This window comes from Bubalus bubalis, chromosome X (genome assembly GCF_019923935.1).
Source record: "Bubalus bubalis isolate 160015118507 breed Murrah chromosome X, NDDB_SH_1, whole genome shotgun sequence".
In the NCBI taxonomy this organism is placed as follows: domain Eukaryota; kingdom Metazoa; phylum Chordata; class Mammalia; order Artiodactyla; family Bovidae; genus Bubalus; species Bubalus bubalis.
In genome coordinates this window covers 7,588,654-7,614,971 of record NC_059181.1, presented here as the reverse complement: position 1 = coordinate 7,614,971, position 26,318 = coordinate 7,588,654, and the positions used below count along the sequence as shown (strand labels likewise).

The following is a 26,318-nucleotide window of genomic DNA, read 5'->3' as shown; positions in this document are numbered from 1 at the left end:
GGGAGGCTTCATAAGGAAATGAAGACTCAAAGAAACGGTTACCCCTGAGTGTTTCTATACTAGGTCTGAAGAAGGGTGGAAAGTCGTGGGAAGTTTCAACTGGGGGTAACCCAGCAAGGACAGTTCCTTCAGATTCCCTCCAGCATCACTCCATCTGCAGAGAAAGGAATGCTCCTCTCCTCGAGTATGGGGGTGAGGGGCACCTCTAACCTGAGGGTCTTATGACCTGCCTCGGGGGAAGGGCAGAGACCTTCCTGCACCTGCCATTTCTCAGATTCCTTCAGCTTAAAATATTCACTATGCCAAATTGCCAGATGGGGTAGCATGACCTCAATCCCATCATCGAGGACTCCATCAACTGTAAGGATGCAAGGAGTGCAGTCTTTGTGCACTCTTGCTAGAGACCAGTTAAATGACACTGGGGCCCCTGCCTCTGTCCTTGCTTCCCTCCTCGTCTGCCTTCACACAGCAGCCAGAGAGATGCTTCCTGAGGTCATTCAAATTGCATCACTACCCACCCTCAGCTACCATGGCTTCCTATCAAGCTTGGCAAAAATTCCAAAGTCCTCATCATGACTCCTCAGGGCCCTCATGAGCCTGGCGTCTCCTGGATCCTTCATCCCCTTCCTCCTACTGTGCCTCAGCTCTGACGGACTCTGCCTGTACCCTGTCTGTGTCAGACACCCTCCCATCCTGGGGCCTTTGGACTTGCTGTCCTTGTAAAAATGATTTTAACAGAAATGAGAGCTCCTTTACCCCATGAGCACTTTAAAAGAAAACCCCTTTCTTTTCAGGAGATAAGCATAGGATGTATAAGAACTCTTATCTATACTTGGAAAATGTAATGCTCTCTCATTGACTAAAAGAAAACAAAAACCAGTTACTATTTTCCTATCTATAGTTGCAACACTCACTGACAAAGTTGATACAAAATGAAGAAGACATGCATACATAACACATGTCAGTTGCTCCCTTGTGTCCGACTCTTTGTGACCCCCATGGACTGTAGCCTGCTAGGCTCCTCTATCCCTCTATCCATGGAATTCTCCAGGCAAGAATACTGAAGTGGGTTGCCATTCCCTTCTCCAGGGGATCTTCCTGACCCAGGGATCAAACCTGGGTCTCCCACATTGCAGGCAGATTCTTTACCATCTGAGTCAACAGGGAAGGCCATAAACTTAGAAAATGTAATGCTCTCTCACTGACTAAAAGAAAAAAAAACAGATTACTATTTTTCTATCTATAGTTGCAACTCATTGACAAAGTTGATACAAAATGAGGAACACAACTCAGATTTTAGACCTTGGAGAATAAAGGAATTTCCATTTCAAGTGCTTCCATTCATGTGCACATTCAGTTTGAAAAATTCTGGTACAAATAAAAAACACCAAAATAAAAACCAAACAAAATCCTACCCCCTAAAACACACCCACAAAGCCCCCAAACAAAAGATAAACCCTGACGTGAACTGATCACACGCGGGTTTCACGTGCTGTGCTCTTTTCTAACCACTGAATCGTTTTGAAGACCACTCCAAGCAAGTCACACGAAACCACACTTGGTGAACCTTGAAGTTCTAGTTGGCTGTGCAGAGTTCTTCTTTAAAAGACTTTACATCACAATAGGCAGTGCTCGGAAGCCTCCGGGAGAAAGATATCAAGACAGAATTCCTCCCAGAGGGCCTCAAGCTGCTTTCTTTAAAACCGTTTGAAAACACAAATATATTTGCTTTGTATGTTCTGCACATTTGGGGGAATACTGTCATGAGGCAGGTAAACTGTATAGTCCACGAAGACTTCAGAGCTCTGCCAAAGGGTCTTAGGAGAGTAAAGAAAGAAGATCTGGTGAAAATGTGTAGGTTTGGAGGTAACTTACACACTATAGTGAAAACGATAAAAAGTAAAATTCTATGAACTTCTAAAAAAAAATCAGCTGTAATCATACAGAAGGACTGTTGTATTTCAACATTATACAGGTTGGTTCGACACTGTTTACAAAAACCTCACAGAAGTGATTCCCTTTTCCTTGAGGAGACAAACATTGGGAGATTCAAAGACCGAGGTAACGGACTTCCTCTGAGAGGTTAATGCCAGTTTTTACAAAAGCAGGGTTCAGGATTGGGAACACGTGTACACCCGTGGCGGATTCATGTTGATGTATGGCAAAACCAATACAATATTGTAAAGTAATTAGCCTCTAATTAAAAGAGAAAAAAAAGAAAAAAAAATACAAGGGCAAAGATCATTGGAACTGAAAGCACACGAAAAAGAGGAAACACAGCTGAGCTCTCTGCCCTCCCCCAACTGCCTGAAAGCAGACCCAAAATCCCCCTTGTGAATTCCCTACCAGGGGAGAAGCACCCGATCACTGGAGGTAGCATGGCACAGAGAGTAGTCTACACAAACCATACTAGACGACCCATATCGTCCATCAGTTCCCCAGCTAAAGGGCCTTCCCACAGCCTGCTGCCCCTAAAAGCCTTCAGCCATTTTCCTTGGTATTAGTTGGAATTTCACTGAAATTTGTTGTCTCTGCTCTCATGGCTCAGACGGTAAAGCGTCTGCCTACAATGCGGGAGACCAGGGTTCGATCCTTGAGCCAGGAAGATCCCCAGGAGAAGGAAATGGCAACTCACTCCAGTACTCTTGCCTGGAAAATCCCATGGACGACGGAGGAGCCTGGCAGGCTACAGTCCAAGGGGTCCCAAAGAGTGGGACATGACTGAGCGACTTCACTTTCTTTGTCCTTCTCTACAAATGGACTGTTCTTTCTTAAAATGTTGTCTAAGTCCAAGTTCTAACCATCCCTTTGAGTTACTCATCACTGAGTTTCTCCTACAGGTATAGGTGCTGCACATGTAAATAAACTTGACGTCTCTCTGGTTTCCTCTGTCTTTCCGCAGTTCTTATTTGCAGGGTCCCAGCTACAGAGTCTAGGGTTTTTTGTTTTTTTTTTTTGTTTTTTTTTTTTTTTTGTTTTACTCCCCTACAGATCTAAACACATGCCCTTGAGAACATGAAGACTCCCTAACATCAATAACCAAATGTCCTAAAGAGTTTATGTACTCTGGAGAAATGTGTGGAGGAAAAACAATGTGTGACTCCTATGACTGAGCAAGAGGGCTAGAAACACAATTCTAACTGGAATTAATAGGGGAACTTTCAGGGCTCCAGGGAGACCTGTAAAGTGGAAAGAGAAAAGAGAATGGAAAACAACAAAGCTCCCATCCGCCGATGTGGGAGCTTGAAGACACTATTCTTTTAGTCCCACATCTCCAGGGCTGTATTTCTCAGGAGTCAGTATGGAAGCCATCTCAGACAGGGAACTGGAAGGAAGAAAATCTAGCCGCAGTTCAAGTGTGAGTATTTACGGTTGTGTTGCCGAGGTGAGCCACAGGACCTCTGTGGACGTTTCCTCAACTGTGAAGTCTACAAAATAACACTTTTCTTAAAGGTGACAAGAGGATCAAGTGCAAGCCTTTGAAACTCTGATTACAACTTCAAGTAACTTGAGGAAAGAAAACAGAAATGTTGATGCTGGGCTGCATCCCCATAGTAAAAAGTCAAAGTGTTAGTAGCTCAGTCATGTCCGACTCTTTGTGACCCCACAGACTGTAGCCCACCAGGCTCCTCTGTCCATGGGATTCTTCAGGCGAGGATATTGGGGTGGGTTGCCATTTCCTCCTCCAGGCATTCCACAGATCCAGATGTAATTGTCCTGGGGTGGTGGGTGGTCAAACTATCCCCCAACAAAGCACAAAGAATTCTCAAACTACCGCATAATTGCACTCATCTCACATGCTAGCAAAAGGAAAGGAAAATGAGGTTGCTCAGTCATGTCTGACTCTTTGCGACCCCATGGACTGTAGCCTACCAGGCTCCTCTGTCCATGGGATTTTCCAGGCAATAGTACTGGAGTGCATTGCCATTTCCTTCTCCAGGGGATCTTCCCAACCCAGGGATCAAACCCAGGTCTCCTGCATTGTAGACAGACGCTTTACTGTGTGAGCCACCAGGGAAGTCCACGCTAGCAAAGTAATGCTCAAAATTCTCCAAGCCACGCTTTAACAATACGTGAACTGTGAACTTCCAGATGTTCAAGCTGGTTTTAGAAAAGGCAGCAGAAACAGAGATCAAATTGCTAACATCCGCTGGATCATCGAAAAAGCAAGAGAGTTCCAGGAAAACATCTATTTCTGCTTTATTGACTATGCCAAAACCTTTGCTGCTGCTGCTGCGTTGCTCCAGTCATGTCCGACTCTGTGTGACCCCATAGAAGGCAGCCCACTAGGCTCCTCTGTCCCTGGGATTCTCCAGGCAAGAATACTGGAGTGGGTTGCCATTTCCTTCTCCAATGCATGAAAGTGAAAAGTGAATGTGAAGTCGCTCAGTCATGCCCGACTCTTAGAGACCCCATGGAATGCAGCCTACCAGGCTCCTCCGTCCATGGCATTTTCCAGGCAAGAGTACCAGAGTGGGTTCCCATTGCCTTCTCCGAAAACCTTTGACTGTGTAGATTACAATAAACTCTGGAAATTTTTGAAAGAGATGGGAATACCAGACCACCTGACCTGCCTCTTGAGAAATCTGTATGCAGGTCAGGAGGCAACAGTTAGAACTGGACAACAGACTGGTTCCAAATGGGAAAGGAACAACAGACTGGTTCCAAATTGGGAAAGGAGTACATCAAGGCTGTGTATTGTCACCCTGCTTATTTAACTTATATGGAGAGTACATCATGAGAAATGTTGGGCTGGATGAAGCACAAGCTGGAATCAAGATTGCCAGGAGAAATATCAATAACCTCAGATATGCAGATGACACCACTCTTATGGTAGAAAGCGAAGGAGAACTAAAGAGCCTCTTGATGAAAGTGAAAGAGGAGAATGAAAAAGTTGGCTTAAAACTCAACATTCAGAAAACTAAGATCATGGCATCCAGTCCCATCACTTCATGGCAAATAGATGGGGAAACAGTGGGAACAGTGGCATATTTTATTTTGGGAGCTCCAAAATCACTGCAGATGGTGACTGCAGCCATGAAATTAAAAGATGCATACTCCTTGGAAAAAGCAGAGACATTACTTTGCCAACAAAGGTCCGTCTAGACAAGGCTATGGTTTTTCCAGTAGTCATGTACGGATGTGAGAGTTGGACTATAAAGAAAGCTGAGCACCAAAGAATTGATGCTTTTGAACTGTGGTGTTGGAGAAGACTCTTGAGAGTCCCTTGGACTGCAAGGAGATCCAACCAGTCCATCCTAAAGGAGATCAGTCTTGAGTGTTCATTGGAAGGACTGATGCTGAAGCTGAAACTCCAATACTTTGGCCACCTGATGGGAAGAGGTGACTCATTTGAAAAGACCCTGATGCTGGGAAAGATTGAGGGCAGGAGGAGAAGGGGACAACAGAGGATGAGATGGTTGGATGGCATCACCGACTCAATGGACATGAGTTTGAGTAAACTCCAGGAGTTGGTGATGGACAGGGAAGCCTGGCATGCTGCAGTCCATGGGGTCACAAAGAGTCAGACATGACTGAGTGACTGAACTGAACTGAATCACTTTGCCATACGTATACTTGAGACTAGTAAAACATTATAAATTAACTATACCTCAATTAAGAAAAAGAATAGTATGTATAAGATTTAAAAGACAAGCATAAAAAGGTGGTACAAATAAAAGACATCACTTCAGTTATCTGCTGTTAAAAGAACATTTATTTATAATCACAAGCACACCCACTTGCTATGATACCACTGCTCCCCACATTCATTGCAGATGACATAGGTCATCATTTCTTCATCTGGGCCTGGATTCCTCACCCAACTTGGAAGGAAGAGTGTCCCTCTGGGGATGACAGTGACCTGGCAGTTGAATTTCTCACAGCGCTCGCATTTTATTTTCCTCGTCAGCGTGCCCTCCACCACTTGGGGCAGGTAATGTTCCCGTAAGGCAGATTTCGTGTAGGAGGCTCTCAACTGCTTCAGTTCTTGGCTGGCCATCTCCATGGCGGTCATTTCAGCAAATTCTCTTGGAGACATGGTCCCAGAGAGCAAGTTCTGCTGTAAGTGAGAATTGCGGGGGTTCTTTAGATTGGCCACTTTGCTGCGGATGCATGTTTTGTATTTTTGGAGGTTCTTGGGGTGAAGGGCAAAAACGTGCGCTTCGATTTCTTGTGCCAAGTTGGGCCACACGTGGGCTCTGGGCTGGCACGGGGAGGAAGCAGTTAGAGCTTCGTACAGCAGCTCTGTGCATCTGGCTCTCACGGGCACTATGGGGTCCGGCTGCCCACTCTCTGCCAGGTCGGTGGACTGAGAGTCCCAGGCGCTCAGAGGCACTGCCTTAGGCTCCACTCCGCTGCAGCTGTCTTCCGGCACGATCGTTTCAACAGCTCCCGCCACATCTTGGGATGTGAACAGACAATTATACCTGGAGCCACCCCGTACCTCCCCCTCCTGATTTGGGTCAGGAGGAAGTCCTCGATTTTCTTCTTGACTTCCACCCGGAGGAAATTGTTTAGGGCTGCCCTCTGGCTTGCAGAGAGTATCCTTATACAGCACTTTCCATTCTGACAGCAAACGCTTGGCTTTCTGCTTCAAAGCCACTGTGGGGCAGTTTTTGAGGACTCTGTACACCGCCCTGACCACCCCCGTCTCCTGAAGGTGCTCTGGAGTCACATGCAGAGTTTCCAGCACAGTGAGGTGATGGCCGAGATCCTCAAAATTCCTTTGAGACATCAGCTGCTCGATAAGGGAAACTCTGGCCACTATCTGGTTCTTGTCAGACATCGTTAGAGCTGCCAAGAAAAAAGGGCTTTCCATGTTCTCAAGCTTGTGTTTGCTGGGCACAGCTCCGTCATACATGCACCGTGCTCTCTGCCAGTTACCTAGGCAGAGAAAAAGAAGAAGAAAGTCGCTCAGTCTTGTCTGACTCTTTGTGACCCCAGAGACTATACAGTCCATGGAATTCTCCAGGCCCGAATACTGGAGTGGGTAGCCTTTCCCTTCTCCAGGGGATCTATCCAAGCCAGGGATAGAACTCAGGTCTTCCGCATTGCAGGTGGATTCTTTACCATCTGAGCCAGGCAGAGAAAGAGTTAGGTAATAAAAGTGGGTGTGACATGTTAGAAAATGGAATCTGCAATGCAGTATGGTTCAGTCTCAAAAGTCTGAGTCTCAGTAGTTAAAACAACAACAACAACAAAAAAAAACAGCAGCCCTGTAAACAGCCTCTGCATTAACAATCGCTTAAAGGAGGCTTGCTAAAAGAGCTGCTGTAACTTTCCCATCTCTACTTTTACAAATGAATGCCCTTTCCAGATCAAGAGTAGTCAACTCCTTTGTATGGAATTTGGTGGTTATGTTGGGAATGAAAACATGCCAATGTCAGCATCCATGGGGAAAGGCTGAGGAGGCCAGACTATTTTCCCCCGTGTTCAGCTATTTAAACTGAAGTCCTTGCTGATTTTATAGTTTTACTTTTTTTTAATATGTAGCTTTTATTGGCTGTACTGTGGCTTGTGGGATCTTAGTTCTCCAATCAGGGGCTGAACCTAAATTCTTAAAAAGATGGTAATACCAGACCACCTGACCTGCCTCCTGAGAAATCTGTATGCAGGTCAAGAAGCAACGTACAGAACTGGACACAGAAAAACAGACTGGTTCCAAATCAGGAAAGGAGTATGTCAAGGCTGTATATTGTCACCCTGCTTATTTAACTTATATGCAGTGTACATCATGAGAAAGGCTGGGCTGGAGAAAGCACAAGCTGGAATCAAGATTGCCAGGAGAAATATCAATAACCTCAGATATGCAGATGACACCACCCTTATGGCAGAAAGTGAAGAGGAACTAAAGAGCCTCTTGATGAAAGTGAAAGAGGAGAGTGAAAAGTTGGCTTAAAACTCAACATTCAGAAAACTAAGATCATGGCATCCGGTCCCATCACTTCACGGCAAATAGATGGGGAAACAGTGGAAACGGTGGCAGACTTTTATTTTTTGGGGTTCCAAAATCACTGCAGATGGTGACTGCAGCCATGAAATTAAAAGGTACTTGCTCCTTGGAAGAAAAGTTATGACCAACCTAGACAGCATATTAAAAAGCAGAGACATTACTTTGCCAACAAATGTCCGTCTAGTCAAGGCTATGGTTTTTCCAGTAGTCATATATGGATTTGAGAACTGGACTATAAAGAAAGCTGAGCACCGAAGAATTTATGCTTTTGAACTGTGGTGTTGGAGAATACTCTTGAGGGTCCCTTGGACTGCAAGGAGATCCAACCAGTCCATCCTGAAGGAGATCAGTCCTGAATATTTATTGGAAGGACTGATGCTGAAGCTGAAACTCCAATACTTTGGCCACCTGATGCGAAGAATCGACTTACTGGAAAAGACCCTGATGCTGGGAAAGACTGAAGGCGGAAGGAGAAGGGGACAGCAGAGGATGAGATGGTTGGATGGCATCATTGACTCAATGGACATGAGTTTGAGTAACTCCAGGAGGTGGTCATGGACAGGGAGCACTGGCATGCTGCAGTCTATGGGGTCACAGAGTCGGACACGACTGAGCGACTGAACTGACTGACTGTGGCTTGTGGGATCTTAGTTCTCCGATCAGGGGCTGAACCCGGGTTCCCTGGAGTGTAAGCATGGAGTTCCAACTGCTGGACTGCCAGGGAATTCCCTGATTTTATAGTCTTGAAGTAAGACTTTTCTGAATCTACAAGCATGAAAAACAGAGCCAAAATCAGATGCTGTTCAGAAGTCCCAAGGAATCTACAGAAATGATGAAATACCACAGGTTGGGAGGCAGCTGGACGCAGGTCAGATGGGCCCCAACAGTCACCAGGCCACACGGTGCTGACGTCTAAGTCTTCTGAACATCGGGGTCAAGGTTCTGACTCTGCAATCCAGAGGATTTAGGACTTTGGACTAACAGGTCCCTCGGCCAGAGTTTCCTTCCATTTCCTTTCTCCGCCCCCACCCCCCCACCACTTTTAGGTGTAAAAAGCTGGTTAATGTCTGTGTGAACCTCATCCCGAGGAGGCAAAAGTTCACTTTATCTAACCCGTCTCTTTGTCTCTCCACCTAATGCACACAACCTTGCCTACAAAATACCCTTGGATCTGTATCTGCCTGTTTGGTCTAAATGTGAACAAAAGCATTTTGATGGCAGGGATATCATCTTTTCAAGACTCCATGGACTCTTGTATTATAGCACGTGATATTAAATAACAATCACCAAAGACACACAGGTTCACAACACTGAAGTGATTATAGAGATAGTTAATGCAGTCTTCCTAGACAGCATCTGACAAGTGCTGTAAAGCTTAAGGTCCTTTTAGTCAGCAATTCTATTTCTAAAAATTTACTTTAAGGAAATGAGAGATGTGGAGGCTGTTTTTTGTAAGAATTTTCTGCAAACTTAGAAGAAATGATGAGGTTCCCAATGGTTAGGCTTGCACACGAACATTCATAGCAGCATGGCTCGTAACAGACAAAAAGTGGAAACAATCCAAATGTCTGTCAACTGAGGAATCGAGAAACAAACCCTAATATATCCATACAATGGGATGTTGTCAATAAAATGAAATTCTGATACAGACAACATGGATGAGCCTTCAGAGCTTTATGCTAAATTGAAGACACAGAAGACCACATATTGTATGATTTCATTTACATGAGATGTCCAGAATACACAAATCTAGAGACAGAATGTAAATTCATGGTGGACGAGGGCTGGGATGGAGGGAATCGGGGAACCAGTGGGGTGGAATGAAGAGGCGGTGGCTATTAATGGGTACACAGCTTTTCTTGGGGGAGGTACAAATTCTTCTCTCAAATTGACTGTGGTAACCATTGCACAGCTGTGAATATGATTTAAAAAAACCCACTAAACTGTACACTTAAACTAGGTGAACTTATGGTATAAAAAGTGTGTCTGAACAAAGCTGTTATTTAAAAACAACATCGAGGGAATGCCTTTGCAGTCCAGTGGTTAGGACTCAGTAGTCTCTCTGCTGAGGGCCTGGGTTCAGTCCCTGTTCGGGGGACCAAGATCCCATAAGCTGTGCAGTGTGACCAAAAAAAAAAAAAAGCTAAAAATTAATAAAAATAAAAACAACATCTAAAGTACATTTATTTTTATCTTTACTATTTTTTTCTGGTTATGCTGCACAGCTTGTGGGATCTAAAGTCTGATCCAAATTTTATTTAAAAATCACATGTGAAGAAAAAAGACTGAAAATAGATACAAAAAATTCCTGACAGTGTTACTTTCTGAATGGCAAGATCTTAAGTGATTTTTGTTTGTTCTTTTACTCTTCTTTTTATATTTTCTATTGATGTATACACATGCACTGATTTTCTAACCAGAAAAGTTATGGGTCTATTAGAATTTCACAATAAACCCTTTATGTTCCAGAGATTTGCTTACTGAAAAATGCCATGGTTCATGGATCATCCCAGTGCTACTGCCCCTTGGAATCAGGACACCAGAAGGGAAGCGCCTCACCTCACCTGTGACTGCATTCATATCAGCTCTCACCTTCCTCAGAAGCCCACTGCTGCACTGCAAACAGTTCCGTCTCCCCTCAAACCTGATCCCCAAATAGGAACAGGTGATCACCCACAGCTACAACTCTGAGGCTCCTACTGGTTTTCCCCATTGCATAGTGCACATGATCAGGGTTCTGGGTCTTGTATTTTTACCACCTGGTGGTCTTTTTTATTTATTATTCTTTTTTAAAGTCAGTTAACAAGAACTCAATGGGCCACTGATTCTGGATTGTAAGTGGTATTCTCTAATTATCAAGAACTGGTACTTCAAGATCCTTGTTTTTCCTTTTTGAATTCCATTTCTTTTTCTGAATGATCAGAATGAAGATTTCTGTATTGATTAATTTTTTTGTACATAAAGTTTTATTGGAACACAATCCTACCCATTTACTTATATATTGTTCCTTTAAAATTTTATTGTAGTTGATTTATAATGTTGTGTTAATTTCTGCTGTATAACAAAGTGCTTCAGTTATACATGAATATTCTTTTTCATATTCTTTTCCATGATGGCTTATCACAGGATGTTGAATATAGTTTTTTGCGCTCTACAGTAAGACCTTGTTGTTTATCCATTTGTATACAGCAGTTTGCATCTGCTAATCCCAAACTCCCAATCCTTCCCGCCCTCACCCTGTCCTCCTGGCAACCCCAGTCTGTTCTCTATGTCTGTGAGTCTGTTTCTCTTTCATAGATAGGTTCATTTGTGTCATATTTTAGATTCCATAGATAAGTGATATCATACAGTATTTGCGTTTCTCTTTCTGACTTATTCACTTAGTATGATAATCTCTAGGTCCATCCATGTTGCTGTAAATGTCATTATTTCATTGAAATCCACTGCAACAGTAAAAAGGGTCTTCCTAAGAATCAAAGGCCCAGTCAACAAAGAACAGGCAAGACAGCGCAGAAAAATTAAAAATACACATCCTCACTTGCTGACTACCGCTCTCAGCACTGTCTGCTTGAGATCTCGGGACCTGGAGGAAGTCAAGCAAGGGAGTCACGACGGTCCGGTCACAAGGAGCTCAGGGTACTTGAACCCTCCCCCATGTGTGGGAATGTTTCCTAGCAAGGACTCAGTCTCCTCACGTTCTACACTCATTCTCTACGCATCGTTACCTGAGAAAGCAGGATTGAACTGGGCTGGATGTCAGCAAGGGGGTTAATAAGACACTGGTCTAGAGTTCCCCCAAGGAGATTAGACAATCTTTAACTCAGGTTGAATTTCTCAATGAAAGGTCAGAGCTTTAAGGAGATTCTGAAGGCAAGTTAATAGTAGCTTCAGGGCTTCAGGGAGATGGAAGCATTGTTTGTTGAAACTTTTTCTTTACTCATGGAAATCTACAGAACTTAAAGGTTTCATATATATAAGCACTCTGCTCTTCATTTCATAACCCTTTTATTTACTGTTCCTCTACATTAAAAAAATTTTAATTGTGGTAAAAACGCACATATAATTTATCATCTTAACCATTTTGACATGGATGGTTCATTAAGTACATTGACACTGTTGTGCAACCAGCTTTTGGAATGCTAGTTGTCTTGCAAAACAAATTTTGCACCTATTCAAAAGCTCTCCACTTCTTTCTACCCTGCATTCCCTAGTAGCCATCATTCTACTGTCTGAGTTTGACTGCTTTAGATACTTCATATAAGTGGAATCATACAGTATCTGCTTTTTTGTGTCGGGCTTATTTCGCACAGCATAATGCTCTCAAGGTTCATCCACATCAGAGTGTCTGTCAGAATTTCCCTCCTTTCAAGGCTAGATAATATTCCACTGGGTGGGTAGACCACACTGTGTTTATCCATCCACCTGCTGATGGACACTTGAATTGCTTCCACCTTTGGGCTCTTGTCAAGAATGCTGCCATGAACACGAATGCATAAATATCTTTCTGCTTTCAATTCTGTCGGGTATTTACCCAAAAGTGGGGTTGCTGGATCATATAGGCATTCTATTTTTAATTTTTTGAGAAACTGCCATATATATTTTTATAAAGCCAGGCTTTATTACTTTGCCAGGCAAACAGGGAACACAGTAGGCTAGTACCTCAAGAACTGTGCACCTCTCTTCCACATTTTCTGCAACATTTCAATGATGTCAAACTTTCTATTCTCCCTGTAGGACAGTCATGTTGATAGAAAGCAATTTATTGCCCTAGGAGGCTGTAGTACATAAGCAACTGGGATATAAAATTTTGAGAACTGCCATAAAAAGATGAAGTAGGCTGTGTGTCCAGTTTAGAGTTCTACACAGTTCACTGAATAAATATCTGTTATGTATCTCGTACACAATAGATGCTGAACCTATCGAGATACTCTCTGCCATAAAGGAGCTGACAGCCCAGCAGAATACAGACAAGAAACTGGCAAATACAAGGACAGACACCGCTGCTAAGGAGCACACATAGGAGGGATACACAAACCAAACCTCTACTTCCTGCTATCTGGCCGGCTCCAGTTCTTCACTGCTTTCACTCTATGCACGACATTTTGTTAGAGGGATCATCTTCTAGTAGAGATTTCAGCAAAAGTCCCCTCCTTTTCTTGCTTAAGGCCCTTCAGAGGTTCCCCTCTGCTTTCAGGATGGAGCCCAAGGTCCCTGGCTAGTAGTGAAAAGCCCCTTTCCAGCCTCCTTTGTGATCTGACTGAATCACTGGCAGGCACTTGCATCCCCCAGCTCAATGCCTTTGCTCCACTGTCTCTCTGAGCCTGTGTGTGGTTCTCACTCCTGCCTGCCAATCCGTGTCATCTGGAGAACTTACACAGCCAAAACAAAAACAATGCCAGGGCCTCACCCCAGACACAATGAATTGGAATCTCTGTGGGCAGGCCTGGGCACGTTGCAGCTCTCCAGGTGACTGTGATCTAAACCAGAGCCATCACCATGGCCCTGAGCACACAGGCACAACTCCTCTCCCGCAGCAGGACTGACCCAGCTCGTGGGCCTCCACCCAAAGGCAGTTCCCGACCTGCTCCAGGGCTGAATGCACACCACCTCTCTGACTTCACATTCTGCTGGAGGGAGCCTCATTAAATTGTGAAATGTTTAAAACAAAAAACCTGCTGTGCACAACTCGCCTGAAAACCTTCTCTACAAATTCCAACCAGAGACTGCAATGTTTTCAGTGTCACTGTGTACCCAGTCCCCTGCATTCATTCCCGCACTTACCTCCTAACAGCAGAAAGCACTGCATGTGGAGAAAGTCTGTGTGCTATAGACGCTCATCTCCATCTTCACAGGTACAGGGCTACCACCATCTTACAGAGGAGGAAACCTGTTAAGAACATCAAATATTTGTACGTTTTTCCCCCATGGTGCATATCACACTAAAGAGGAGAGTGAAAAAGCTGGCTTAAAACTCAACATTCAAAAAACGAAGATCACGGCATCTGGTCCCATCACTTCATGGCAAATAGATGGGGAAAGAATGGAAACAGTAAGAGATTTTATTTTCTTGGGCTCCAAAATCACTGCAGATGGTGACTGCAGTCATGAAATTAAAAGACGCTTGCTCCTTGGAAGAAAAGCTATGACAAGCCTAGATAGTATATTAAAAAGCACAGACATTACTTTGCCAACAAAGGTCCATCTCGTCAAAGCTATGGTTTTTCCAGTAGTCACGTATGGATGTGAGAGTTGGACCATACAGAAAGCTGAGCGCCGAAGAACTGATGCTTCTGAACTGGGGCACTGGAGAAGATTCTTGAGAGTCCCTTGGACTGCAAGGAGATAAAACCAGTCCACCCTAAAGGAAATCAATCCTGAATATTCATTGGAAGGACTGATGCTGAAGCTGAAGCTCCAATACTTTGGCTACCTGATTCAAAGAATTGACTCATTGGAAAAGACCCTGATGCTAGGAGAGACTGAAGGCAGGAGAAGGGGACGACAAAGGAGGAGATGGCTGGATGGCAGCATCGATTCGATGGACATGAGTTTGATCAAGCTCTGGGAGTTAGTGATGGACAAGGAAACCTGGTGTGCTGCAGTCCATGGGGTCGCAAAGAGTCAGACACAACTGAGTGACTGAACTGAACTGTATCACACTAAATCATTTTTTTCTTGTCAGCTTTCCCTACAAGACCACAGAAGAATGATGTCTGTTTTACTCACTGATACACACCTGGCAAACATCTGGCCAGGGCTCACTTACTCAACAAATTCTCCCCTCTCTGCTTGTGAGCATCATCCTTTGCACCACAGACTGGCTTGCTGGTACCCACTGCGCCTAAGCCCCTCAGCTTCTTCCATGGGAAACCAACCTTATCACAATTTTAGTTTAGAAAATCATTTTAAAATATTCTAGTTAAAAAACAAAAGCAGCACAGTGCCTCCTGTGGGCTAATCAGGTCTCCAGGAGTCAAGTCATTTGGGGACAAGGAAGGACTAGAAGGTACAGTTCCCAGAAGTATGATGAGTATGTTGGGGGTGGAGGGAGAATGCAACATCATAGGATTAATATGAGAATTAAAAGGGATAGTCCTTACAAAGTCCTTGGAACTATGTCACACACTAAGCCCAACTGAGGATTATACAGCAATGAAGAGGAATAATATATATTCATTATATATACAATGAAGAGGTTTACACGTATCTACCATACCTGACATTGTGCTAGAACAGAGGTTCAGCAAACTTTTTCTATAAAAGGCCAGATGGTAAATACTTTAGGCTTTGTAGTCCATTCAGAAGGCAATGACACCCCACTCCAGTACTCTTGCCTGGAAAATCCCATGGACGGATGACGCTGGTGGGCTGCAGTCCATGAGGTCGCTAAGAGTTGGACACGACTGAGTACTTCACTTTCACTTTTCACTTCCATGCACTGGAGAAAGAAATGGCAACCCACTCCAGTGTTCTTGCCTGGAGAATCCCAGGGACGGGGGAGCCTGGTGGGCTGCCATCTATGGGGTCACACAGAGTCAGACACGACTGAGGTGACTTAGCAGCAGCAGCAGCAGTCCATCCAGCTTCTGTATGGACTACTCAGCTCCACTGTTCTTGTAGCAGGAACAGCAGCCACAGACAATAAATATTGTGTTAGTGGGTACTTCAGATCGAAAAGAATCTGCCTGCAATGCGGGAGACCCAGGTTGAATCCCTAGGTCGGGAAGATCCCCTGGAGATGGAAATGGCAACCCACTCCAGTATTCTTGCCTAGAGAATTCCATGGACAGAAGAGCCTGGTTGGCTACAGTCCATGGGGTCCCAAAGAGTCAGACACACCAGCCACAGACAATATATAAATGAACGGATATGGCTTTGCTACAATAAATCTTTTTCAAAGACAGAAAGGCTGGATTTGGTTGCAGGCAGTGCTGTCCAACAGCAGTATAACAGCAAGCCAGACAAAGAATTTAAAACTCTCTAGTGGCCACAGAAAAAAATATAAACAGGTGAAATTAGTAATAAAGTGAGGTGAAGTCGCTCAGTCCTGTCCGACTCTTTGCGAACCCATGGACTGTAGCCTACCAGGCTCCTCCCTCCATGGGATTTTCCCTCCATGGGATTCTCCAGGCAAGAGTACTGGAGTGGGTTGCCATTTCCTTCTCCATGGGATCTTCCCAATCCAGGGATTAAACCGGGGTCTCCCACATTCCAGGCAAACACTTTAACCTCTGAGCCACCAGGGAAGCCCAAAAGCTGGTAACAAATCAGCAATAACCTAGACGGGTTTAGACCTAAGATCTAAAGAGAAAAATTAAATTTCTAGTCACAACCCAGGTACACCTCTCTGGCTATACAGGCACCCTCTTCCTCTATGGCGGGAAATTACGCTGTCAGGAGCGTCAGTTTCTGAAGTGGCACAATACTGCGCTAGCGCCCTTCTGCTTTATGACGACCAATAGCAAATAGCCAGCGGAAGGGACGAGGGGAAGGGACTGGCACAAGGGCCCACTCTGGCCTGGGTTCGGGTTCCAGTGGGTGGGGTGGAGCCAGAAGCAAAGTCGGCTGCAAGACTTCCAAGGGTGACAGCCTGGCACCCAGCACGCAGGGAGCGGCGGCCCCGAGGGATCTACCCACGCTCAGCTGGAACAGAGGCGAAGGCGAAAGCACGTCGGGGTCACAGGCCCCGGCAACACTGAGAGCCTCCCCGAGCGGGGTGGGCTTCCACTGGGAACAACTGGGTCGCCTGTGTGCAGCCAAACAGACATTGGCGAAACATGAACACCGCTCACCGAGAAGCACGAACGAAACCCGGAAGTCCTCGGTGTCCTCGGTGCCCGAGAGGGTTTCCGGTCCCAGGGCGGGACCACGGAAACTCAACCAATCATCCCTCAGACTGGAGAACAAGGCCCGGGACTCAACGCATGCGTTCTAGGAAAGTGGCGTCTGCGCAGGGCGATCTGCCGGCAAGAGGCTGGCCCCACCCCCCCACCCCACGCAGCTTCCAAATTCCGGTCCTGGTCTGGAGCCAGCAATCTGGAGCCGGCAATCTGCAGCCAGCCACGAATTGAAAAAAATAAAAAGAAATAAACAAGTAGCCCCACTGTTGCTCTTGAGCATCGAAGTTTGTTGAACTACCCTTTCTGTTTCCCATCAAGACAGCGCTCGGCTAAATGTGGACAACACTTAGGACGAAAATGAGTTTACTTAACGCGGTAATTAATTCAACAAGTACTTATTGCACCCCTCGCATGCATCAGTTGATATGAAAGCAGAGGACATTCATTAAGGAGCCTTGTGCATGCTGCGTGTCCCACCTGTACACATTCTTTCCCTGCCAGGATGCGGTAAAGACACCCTGATGGTAGGACTAGAGAAAGTGGCAGCCTTCTTTGCTGATCCTTTACTCTAGGGTAACTTGGGGGACGGTTCAAGGAAGCAGCGTGACTGTATGATTGAGCCACGTGATAAACGTTACCTAGAAGGAGGGGAACGGAGAAGGCGATGGCACCCCACTCCAGTACTCTTGCCTGGCAAATCCCATGGACAGAGGAGCCTGGTAGGCTGCAGTCCATGGGGTCGCGAAGAGTTGGACACGACTGAGGAACTTCCCTTTCACTTTTCACTTTCATGCATTGGAGAAGGAAATGAAAACCCACTCCAGTGTTCTTGCCTGGAGAATCCCAGGGACGGGGGAGCCTGGTGGGCTGCCGTCTATGTGGTCACACAGAGTCGGACACGACCGAAGTGACTTAGCCACTTAGCCAGAAGGAGGGGAGACAGGACCAGGACTAACGCTGTAATTAGTAATGCAGGAGCAGCGACTCCATCTTAAAAACTTGAAGCACTGCAGATTTATCCGAGATGTAATCTAAGAGACTAGTTTCAAAAGGCTATTGCTTTGAAATTGTTTCCAGCACAAGAACAAAGTGAGACACCTATTAATCTAATTTATTGAACCGCCCCAGCTCTGTAGGGTATAAGTAAGGAGAAACGTTAAATTTTTTCTCACCACTGCCTTGAAAGACACTGTTGGATGTCTTCCTGCATCTTGGCTGCTCTAGGGCTGGAGCTTGACGCTTGAGCAAATCCAACAGCTTTTCTTTTCCTTCCAGTTTTATTGACATATAATTGACGTGCAACACTGTATAAGTTTGGGCTTCCCATGTGGCTCAGTTGGTAAAGAATCTGCCTGCAATGCAGGAGACCTGGGTCCGATCCCTGGGTTGGGAAGATCTCCTAGAGAAGGGAAAGGCAATCCACTGCAGTATTCTGGCCTGGAGAATTCCATGGACTGTATAGTCCATGCAGTCACAAAGTGTTGGACACGACTGAGCAACTTTCACTTTCACTGTATAAAAGGTACAGCATAATGATTTGATTTATATACATCATGAAATGATGACCACAGTATGTTTAGTGAACATCCATCATCTCATATAAAAATAAAATAAAATTGTTTTCCTTGTGATGAAAGCTCGCAGGATTTACTCTGAACAACTTTCATATTCAACATACAGTGATTGTTAATAATCTTCATTACGGTGTACATTATAGCCCTACTGCTAACTTGTAATTGGAGAAGAAAATGGCAGCCCACTCCAGTGTTCTTGCCTGGAGAATCCCAGGGGCAGGGGAGCCTGGTGGGCTGCTGTCTATGGGGTCGCACAGAGTCGGACACGACTAAAGCGACTTACAGCAGCAGCAGCAGCTAACTTGTAACTGGAGGTTTGTGTGTTTTGACTACCTCCATCCAATTCCCCTACCCCTTGCCTCCCCATAGATTTTTCTCGTCACTTTCAGTACAAAGAAACAATCTTAAGTTGTTAAAAAGTCCATTCTAATCAGATCTTCTATTACTTAACCAATTCAAACACCAATGCTCCCTCAGTTCATGTGTGATCTGTAACTCTGTGGACAAGCAAAGGACACATGGATCTATTCCTTCACTATCCTTCTTGTACCCTTTCTCGGCTTCCTGCACTATTTTCTGGGCTCTCCAGGATAAGCACAGGAAGAAGGAGGGGTAAAAAGTTTTATCTGATTAGTATTGTGGATTGAATGGTGCACTGCCTCCCCAGAAAGATATATTCACTTCCTAATACTGGAACCTATGAATGTCACCTTATTTTTTTAAAAAAAAACGAGCGGGGGGCGGGAGCTCTTTATAAATATAATTAAGTTAAAGATCCTGAGATAAGATCATCTCGGATGACCTGGGTGGACCCTAACCCCAGTGATGAGTATCTTTAGAAAAGACATAAGAGAAGACACAGAGGCAGAGGTGAAGCCATTGAAGATCAAGGTGGGCATCAGGGTGATGCAACCACAAGCCAAGAGACTCCTAGAGCCACAAGAAGCAAGGAAGGATTCTCCCCAGAGGTTTTTGGAGGAGCATGGTCCTGCCAGCACTTTGAGGTTGAACTTGTAGCTCCAGAATTGAGAGAATAGATTTCCATTGTTTGAAGCCAGCCAGTTTTTTATGGCAGCGAAAGGAAACTAATTAACGATGGTGTTACCTGGCATCGGAGCACTCCGGATGCTGATTTTCAAAGGCTGCCTCTTTTGTGTGCTCACTTTGGGGATATTTTTTGGAGACCCCCCCCTTGCTGGGGGGCCCCTACTCACCCATTCTCTGGTTCAGATGGTACAGTGGTTGACCACCAGCTCCTGCATTTAGTGGCATGTTGCACCCAGCCTTCTGTTGAGTCAGGCCACCTACAGACAGGCCTCTTAAGTGAGGTCCTTCCAGAACAACCCAGCTACTTGCTTGCTATGCACTTAGCCCTTGGGAAAGTCCTAGCAGCTCTGCCCCCCTCCCCACTCTGCCACAAGCCCTGGAAGCAGAGGCTGCTCCCTCTGCCATCAGAGGTAGACTTAAGCAGCCCCCACTAGCTCCTCACCTGTAGGGTTTTTCCAGGGAGTCAAGCACCTTGTACCCTTTCAATTCAGTTCAGGAGTGTCTGTCAGCCTGTCTTGAATGGTTCTCTCAAGTTCCTCTCCACTTGCCAGAAAGGCCAGAGGAAGTTTCTAGAATTCTAGCAACCATCTTCCAATTTTGCCTTCTCTTGTGCATCAGATGAAAAGGGATGACAAACCACGGTTGGCAGATGTAGTGTTGGGCTCCTCACATAGCCCCGTGTAGACTGTCTCTCTAGAACAGTGCCCAGCGGGCATTTAAACACTGAGCTCAGATCTAGGTGAAATCAAAGTCAGGAAATTCCCATTTAATATCCTCTTGCCCCAGGGGTGACCCGGAGGTCATTTCCATACCTCTTGTTCTCCACTCCCACACCTTCTGTCCATTCTGCCCTTTCTCTGGAAGGGAAGTTCTTCTACCATAGATTTGTGGCAACAGAGTAGGAGACAATGAAGGATCCACAAGTCAGGCTCCCATTACTTGGTGGTACATATCATTCAAGAGGCAGTGAAACAACATTGATACTACTTGGTCACTGTTGGCAGGGGAGGGCTTCACAATCCATGTAATCAGAAAAACAGAGAAAAAGTACAAAAAGAGATGGGATGAAAGGATACCAACTCAAATACCACTGCTACCAACTCAAATACTGCCACCTGTCTATTCAGCTGGCTCCCGCGTTGCTGTTAACAAGTTCAATCCGAAGCCCACCCCCTGGGACGTCACTCTGTCAGTGACTTGTTATCATGAGGAACGTATCTACCTGTGACGTGGACTATTCTATGAGAGCCGCCACTGCATTTAGTTCTCAGGGTTTTCTTTCAAAAGGATGTCGTTTTGTAAGAGCATTTCATCCGAGGAGCAGCATGCATCTGACTCTTTGTGACTATAGCCCACCAGGCTCCTCTGTCCATGGGGATTCTCCAGGCAGGAATACTGGAGTGGGTTGCCATGCCCTCCTTCAGGGGATCTTCCCAACCCAGGGATCGAACCCAGGTCTCCTGCATTGCAGGCAGATTCCTTACTATCTGAGCCACCAGGGAAGCACAAGATGTAAGCAGTGAACTAAAATCCATTGACGTATGCTGCTTCCTTGGTCTTTCGTGCTTGTACCTCACAGCCTGAAGGCTTACTGTACCAAATTCACCACCGTACATGGCATCCACAGACCCCCTTTTCCCACATACCAAGGGCGTGCTGCCAGAAGCAACCATTCATCAGGAACGAGAATATGAAGGAGAACCATGCTCATCCCAGGTCTTCTGAGTCTTCAGCAGGAGATGCATCTGCCCAGAAGTGTACCGTTTTGATTTATGGTGCCCGAGAGAAGCAGTTTTTCCATTTCAGCCTCACTTTCCCCCCATAACAACCTACCACACTGTAGTTGCTACATCATTTGGTGCATACAATAGTATTTCTGTTATTATTCATTTCAAACCTGACCCAAACACCACCTAGGTTTCTAGCTGCTGAAGGCGATGAAGGTGTTCAACTCCTTGTCATGACAAGAGTAAATCACTTAGCGTGCTATGTTGGCTGGGACAATTACATGTACTCAATACGAGCTTTTATGTGACGGCGTTCATGTGGTGGACTCGGACAGGTTTTGCAACCCAGCTTTCATCTCACCGTCTGAACAGCCCATCAGGTGCCCTGCTCTGCCCTAGCCAGGGGGCAGCTACATGATCCAAGGGGGCCTGATCGCACACCCCTCCCTGGAAAGTGACTTTTGTGGAACAATGTGGAGAGTAACTTGGTAAGAGATTTTTCCAGCAGATGGTGGCTTCCTGATCGACAGTGGCTTTTTCCCATCCACTTCTAGCCCTGGAGCTTATTTCCAAGGCTAGGTTGCTGGGCTTTCCATCCTCACACACACTCGTCTTTCCTTACTGTAACTTCCCTTTGCTGTAGGTTAGCAGAGGTCTGTTTTCTGTCGCTGGCTACCAGCAAACACTGACTCAGCCTCCATCTTAATGCAGCTGTGTGATCTGAATCATCAGAGGAGAATCCCTGATCTTACACAGTGCTGAAAGTGCCTTCTTACCTGTTCCTTGGTATTAAGGCAGTGGAAGCTACTGTTACAAAAGAGTAAATATTATTTGGGCTTCTCTGGTGACTTGGTGGTAAAGAATCTGCCTGCCAATGCAGGACCCATAGGTTCGATCCCTGGGTCGTCAGGAAGACCTCCTGGAGAAGGAAATGGCAACCTACTCCAGTATTCCTGCGTCAGAAATCCCATGGTCAGAGGAGCCTAGCGGCCTACTGTCCACGGGATGGCAAAAGAGTCAGACACGACTCAGTGACTAAACAACAACAACAATTACTTACTGTGGTTACAGTTCCAGTTCTTTATTCCTTAAGCCTGAGTTTTTTTATAAGGGCCGTTTCCTTTTCATTTGTCAGAGATCAACAGAATGGGACAGAGGACAAGTCAATGTTGACAGGGTGAACAGGGAGAGAATGAGAGTCCTGCAAGCTTGGATTTTCAAGAGCTCAAGGGTGAGTGACTGGAAGGTTCTGGGTACCCAGAAAGAAGCATGAGTTCACAAAACACTAGGGAGAGGAGAAATGGGATGAAGAGGAAGCAAGAGACGCTGAAGACAGTCCTCTTTGCCTTCTGCCTGCTAGCAGCCACGCACGTGCAGGGAAGCTGCCACGAGAGGGCACTGCGGGAACTCTGTGAGAGGAGCTGGAAACCAAGGGAGGCAAGGGCCAACTGTGCCTTTCAGCAGGGGAGCTGGGGGACTCCAGCTCAAATTCAGGAGGAAAAGCATTCTAAAAGGACAGTGACAGGGAGAACAAAGGGGGATGTGGAAACTTTTATCACTGTCGAGAAAGACCAACAAATGTGGCGGAGATGGGGGTCCCAGGCACCCGAACAGCAGGAAAGAAGATACTCAGGCCTGAACCCCTGGGCCTGTTGAACCCACTCCTCAAGATTCCAATGCTGGGATTTCCCTGGTTGCCCAGTGGTTAAGACTCCGTGCTTCCAACGCAAGGGACCCAGGTTCCATCCCTGATTAGGGAGCTAAGATCTCATATGCTGCGTAGCGTGGCCAAGAAGTGCTGGGGGCGGGTTCAAAAGCCATTTATGTCCAGGCCAAGGTCCCTGGGTATCCTGGATGGCAGGCTAGGGGACATCCCCAAGGTCAAAGTCATTAGTGGCTGGATTATGCATGAGTCTGTGGAACTACAGCCACAACCTGCCTGTATTGAGAGATGAACTCATGTCCCAAGTCAGCAGGCCCCAAGTCACACTGAAGAGGTTCATCTTCAAGAGGGGTAACACTTTCACTTACATGAAGCAATGACCACCCCAAGAAGTCCCCCTGTGTTCCTTCCTGGCACCCTCTCCAAGGGTAAACACAATGTGAATTCGCCACCATAGATTCATTGCATCTGATCTCAAAACTTATATAAGGGTGTGTTGGGGGGAACTTATATATGGAACCATACAGTATGTACTTTGTTTTTTTGTTTTTGTTTTTGTTTTTAGTTTTCACGTGTGCTGTGTGGCTTGTGGGATCATAGTTTCCCAACCAGGTTTGAACCCAGGCCCTCAGCAATGAGAGCATGGAGTCCAACCACTGGACCACCAGGGAATTCCCAGGCTTCTTTTGATCAGTGCCATATTTCAGAAATTCATCAGTGTTCCTGTGAGTAGTATTAGTTTGTTCATTCTCATTTTTGCTAATATTTCCCTGAGTAAATATACCAGTTTATGTATCCTTTCTACTGAAAAGGGACACTATGGATATTTGAGTTGTGGAGGGATTGGGGGCAGGAGGAAAAGGGGACGACAGAGGATGAGATGGCTGGATGGCATCACTGACTCGATGGACGTGAGTTTGAGTGAACTCCGGGATTTGGTGATGGACAGGGAGGTCTGGCGTGCTGTGATTCATGGGGTCACAAAGAGTCGGACACGTCTGAGCAACTGAACTGAACTGAACTGAGTGTGACTATTATAAACAGTGCCATGATGCGTTCCTATGGAGTATATACTCAGGAGTGGAGTCCTGGGTTGGTAAGATGTGCTGTTTTTGGTCATAAATGACGCATGACCATAAATTAGCATATCAAGTCTTCTGTACGATTTTTGTACCCGAAAAAGGCACTTCCAAATGTGTTTTGAGCAACATTGCCAGTGAAATACATATATAGGCTCTCAAAGAAATTACTGAGAAGGAAAGAGTAATTGGTTCTCACCTAATTGCACTGAATCCGCCACCCATCATGGTCTAGAAAGTGGCACAGGGTGGGAGAAACCATAACAAACAAAACCATGACCTAGAAATGGAGAACAATTTCTATAACATTCCCAAACCGACTAGAGATATATACAGGACAAGTTTCGGTAAAAAATAGGCAGATGTAACCTTTCCATTCTAAACCCACTTTGGGGAGGGGGCTCTCACTGCCCCACAACTGCCTCTCAGATAAAAGTCAATTTGCTAACTGTGGTACAGAGTTTTTTCAAATGTGTGCTAAGGATGGAATTTTTATGAAGCAGGCTAGCATATTTAAAGATGTAAGAGTTCCCCACAGGTCATAAATAACTACACCAATCTACAACTCCATTTTCCACAGGAAGAAAGAACCCCTATCTGTATACATTTACAGAAATCCCAAATTGCTAACTGCTTTGCTGTTCCCTGGCCACACAGAATGAAGCTGCCTCCATGTAGCACAGGATAAGGCTTTGAGTGGAGACCGAACACAGCGATCTGGCATTTGCAGTCACTGTTTCACTGACTTGAAAAAGAAAACGAAAAAGGTTGAAAGTACCCCACTTACATGTGGAATCTAAAAAGATGATACAAATGAACTTATTTACAAGACAGAAACAGACTCACAGACTTTGAAAACAAAATTATGCTTACCAAAGGAGAAAGGTGAGGGGGAGGATACATGAGGAGTTTGGGATTAACATATACACATTTCTATAAAATAGATAATCAACAAGGACCTACTGTATAGTGCCGGGAACTCTACTCAATATTCTGTAATCACTTATGTGGGAAAAGAATCTGGAAAAGAATGGATATATGTACATGTTTAACTAAACCACTGTGCTGTACATCTGAAATACAAAAACCCAATGTAAAATACAAATAAAATTACAAAAATTAAAAAAATTTGATAGTTCTCTCTCAGAACATAGAATGCTCTTACTTTATGTCTGTTTATTTTGCAGAAACTAATTCACCTGATTTCTTCCAGTCTGATTGGAAAAAGATTTAAACATTGGTCCTGGAAAAGTAAGTTCCAGAAAGCAGTAGTATCAAAGGTGAGAATGTTAGCTTCCAAGTTCTAAACTTCTCAGGAGTCCACACTGCTACCCAGCTTTTCGCACTGCCATCCCCTCACCCAACTGACTCCTGAAAGGTCCTAAGAGGCTGCTGTCAGGAGGCCATTCTCCGTGGGTCTCGTGTGTTTCTGCCTGTTTTCTGTACAAAGGCGTTGGCAGCTTTTGTTCTGTGCTGTCTTATTAAGGATGGTGGTGGGGCACACAGAGATAGTATCTTATTTCTCGAGAGCAGATTTGTTTCCTGACAAAGCCAAAAAAACAGTCTCCTTCTAGGGCAAAGTTTGGGCAGGTGGGTTAGTGGTCCCCTTATAAGTTTGGGGCTTTCCTTAACTCAGGACTCCTCAGCTGGGACACAAACTCACCCTGTACCTGGCATCCCTCTGGATGTGCCTCTTTGTTGGCCCACCCCCTGGGAGACTCGGGGTGGGGGGTAAGGGGCAGTGGACTGACCGAGGCCCATGCTACCTGTTGTCCCATGAGAAATAAAGTCTGTCTCTGACCCAGGAGGCTTGTCTTTTCTACTGATACCTAATAAAACTGTGACAGGTCAACTTATTAGCTTTGCCAGTAGGGCTACGGTTCTTGACATCTGAAAACATCTTCAGGTAAAAGTATTCCAGAGTCATCCCACAAGTATTCTGTGCCTGAGGAAAAAAGAAGTGCACCAAAAATATAGGCGACATCAGGCCACGCTAGAGATCAGTGCAGTCTTCAGGAGGCATCAAGTGCCCTACTGGAAGGGGCCATTCAGTATTCCTCCTTGCTTAAGAGAGGAGCAGGTGTGGTGGGGAAGGGGCAGAAATGAGTGGGAGTTAGTGTCCAGAGGAGGGAGCCCATAACAGCAATGGGGGGAGAGAGTGGGAGAGGATGAATGACAAGGGGAGTTCCATGTTGAGTAGTGGCCAGGGTCCACAGGTATGGGAGTCGTGGCTGAAATATTTGACCTTAGGTTCGCCAAAGGAATCCAATGGGATTCCGTGCTGCTGCAGGCTAGAGATCCATGGCTATAGGCTGTGGACTGGAATTCGAAACAAGATATTGGTGTTTAAGGTCCAAGAAGTTAGTCCCAAAGACTGTGGTCTTGCAGTGGACATGGCAGGGCAGCCCTCTGGGGCTCGGGAAGAATGGTCACC

The 26,318-nt window shown here is 45.5% G+C and overlaps 2 protein-coding genes across 4 annotated transcripts in view; both read right to left on the bottom strand.

The window, feature by feature from the left end:
* RAB9A (RAB9A, member RAS oncogene family) overlaps positions 1-13,755 on the bottom strand; it is a 50,857-nt gene extending 37,102 nt beyond the window's left edge. The window contains exon 1 of the mRNA XM_044937213.1: positions 13,736-13,755. The gene's annotated coding sequence lies outside the window, so the exon portion shown is untranslated. The remainder of the gene's footprint in view (positions 1-13,735) is intronic.
* Positions 5,699-16,814, bottom strand: TCEANC (transcription elongation factor A N-terminal and central domain containing). Of its 3 annotated transcripts, XM_025276747.2 has the most exons (4): positions 16,747-16,761; positions 13,736-13,841; positions 8,796-8,902; positions 5,699-6,885 (listed from the first exon to the last, which is right to left on the bottom strand). In XM_025276747.2, the coding sequence occupies exon 4, from the start codon at positions 6,860-6,862 to the stop codon at positions 5,726-5,728; it is 1,137 nt and encodes a 378-aa protein (XP_025132532.2). In that variant the 5' UTR covers positions 6,863-6,885; positions 8,796-8,902; positions 13,736-13,841; positions 16,747-16,761; the 3' UTR covers positions 5,699-5,725. The 3 variants fall into 3 exon arrangements, with proteins under 3 accessions (XP_025132532.2, XP_025132530.2, XP_044793147.1); XM_025276745.2 differs by lacking the exon at positions 8,796-8,902 and having other exon boundaries at positions 16,747-16,781; XM_044937212.1 differs by lacking the exons at positions 8,796-8,902; positions 13,736-13,841 and having other exon boundaries at positions 16,747-16,814.
* Between the last annotated feature and the right edge of the window lie 9,504 nt (positions 16,815-26,318).

What these genes read in the sequence shown, in the direction of transcription:
- TCEANC (XM_025276745.2), bottom strand. Translation starts at nt 13,760, where the DNA reads ATGCAGTGCTTTCTGCTGTTAGGAG. An exon ending in GTGCTTTCTGCTGTTAGGAG is followed by an intron (nt 6,886 to 13,735) that starts GTAAGTGCGGGA and finishes TTCTCTGCCTAG; the next exon opens with GTAACTGGCAGAGAGCACGG.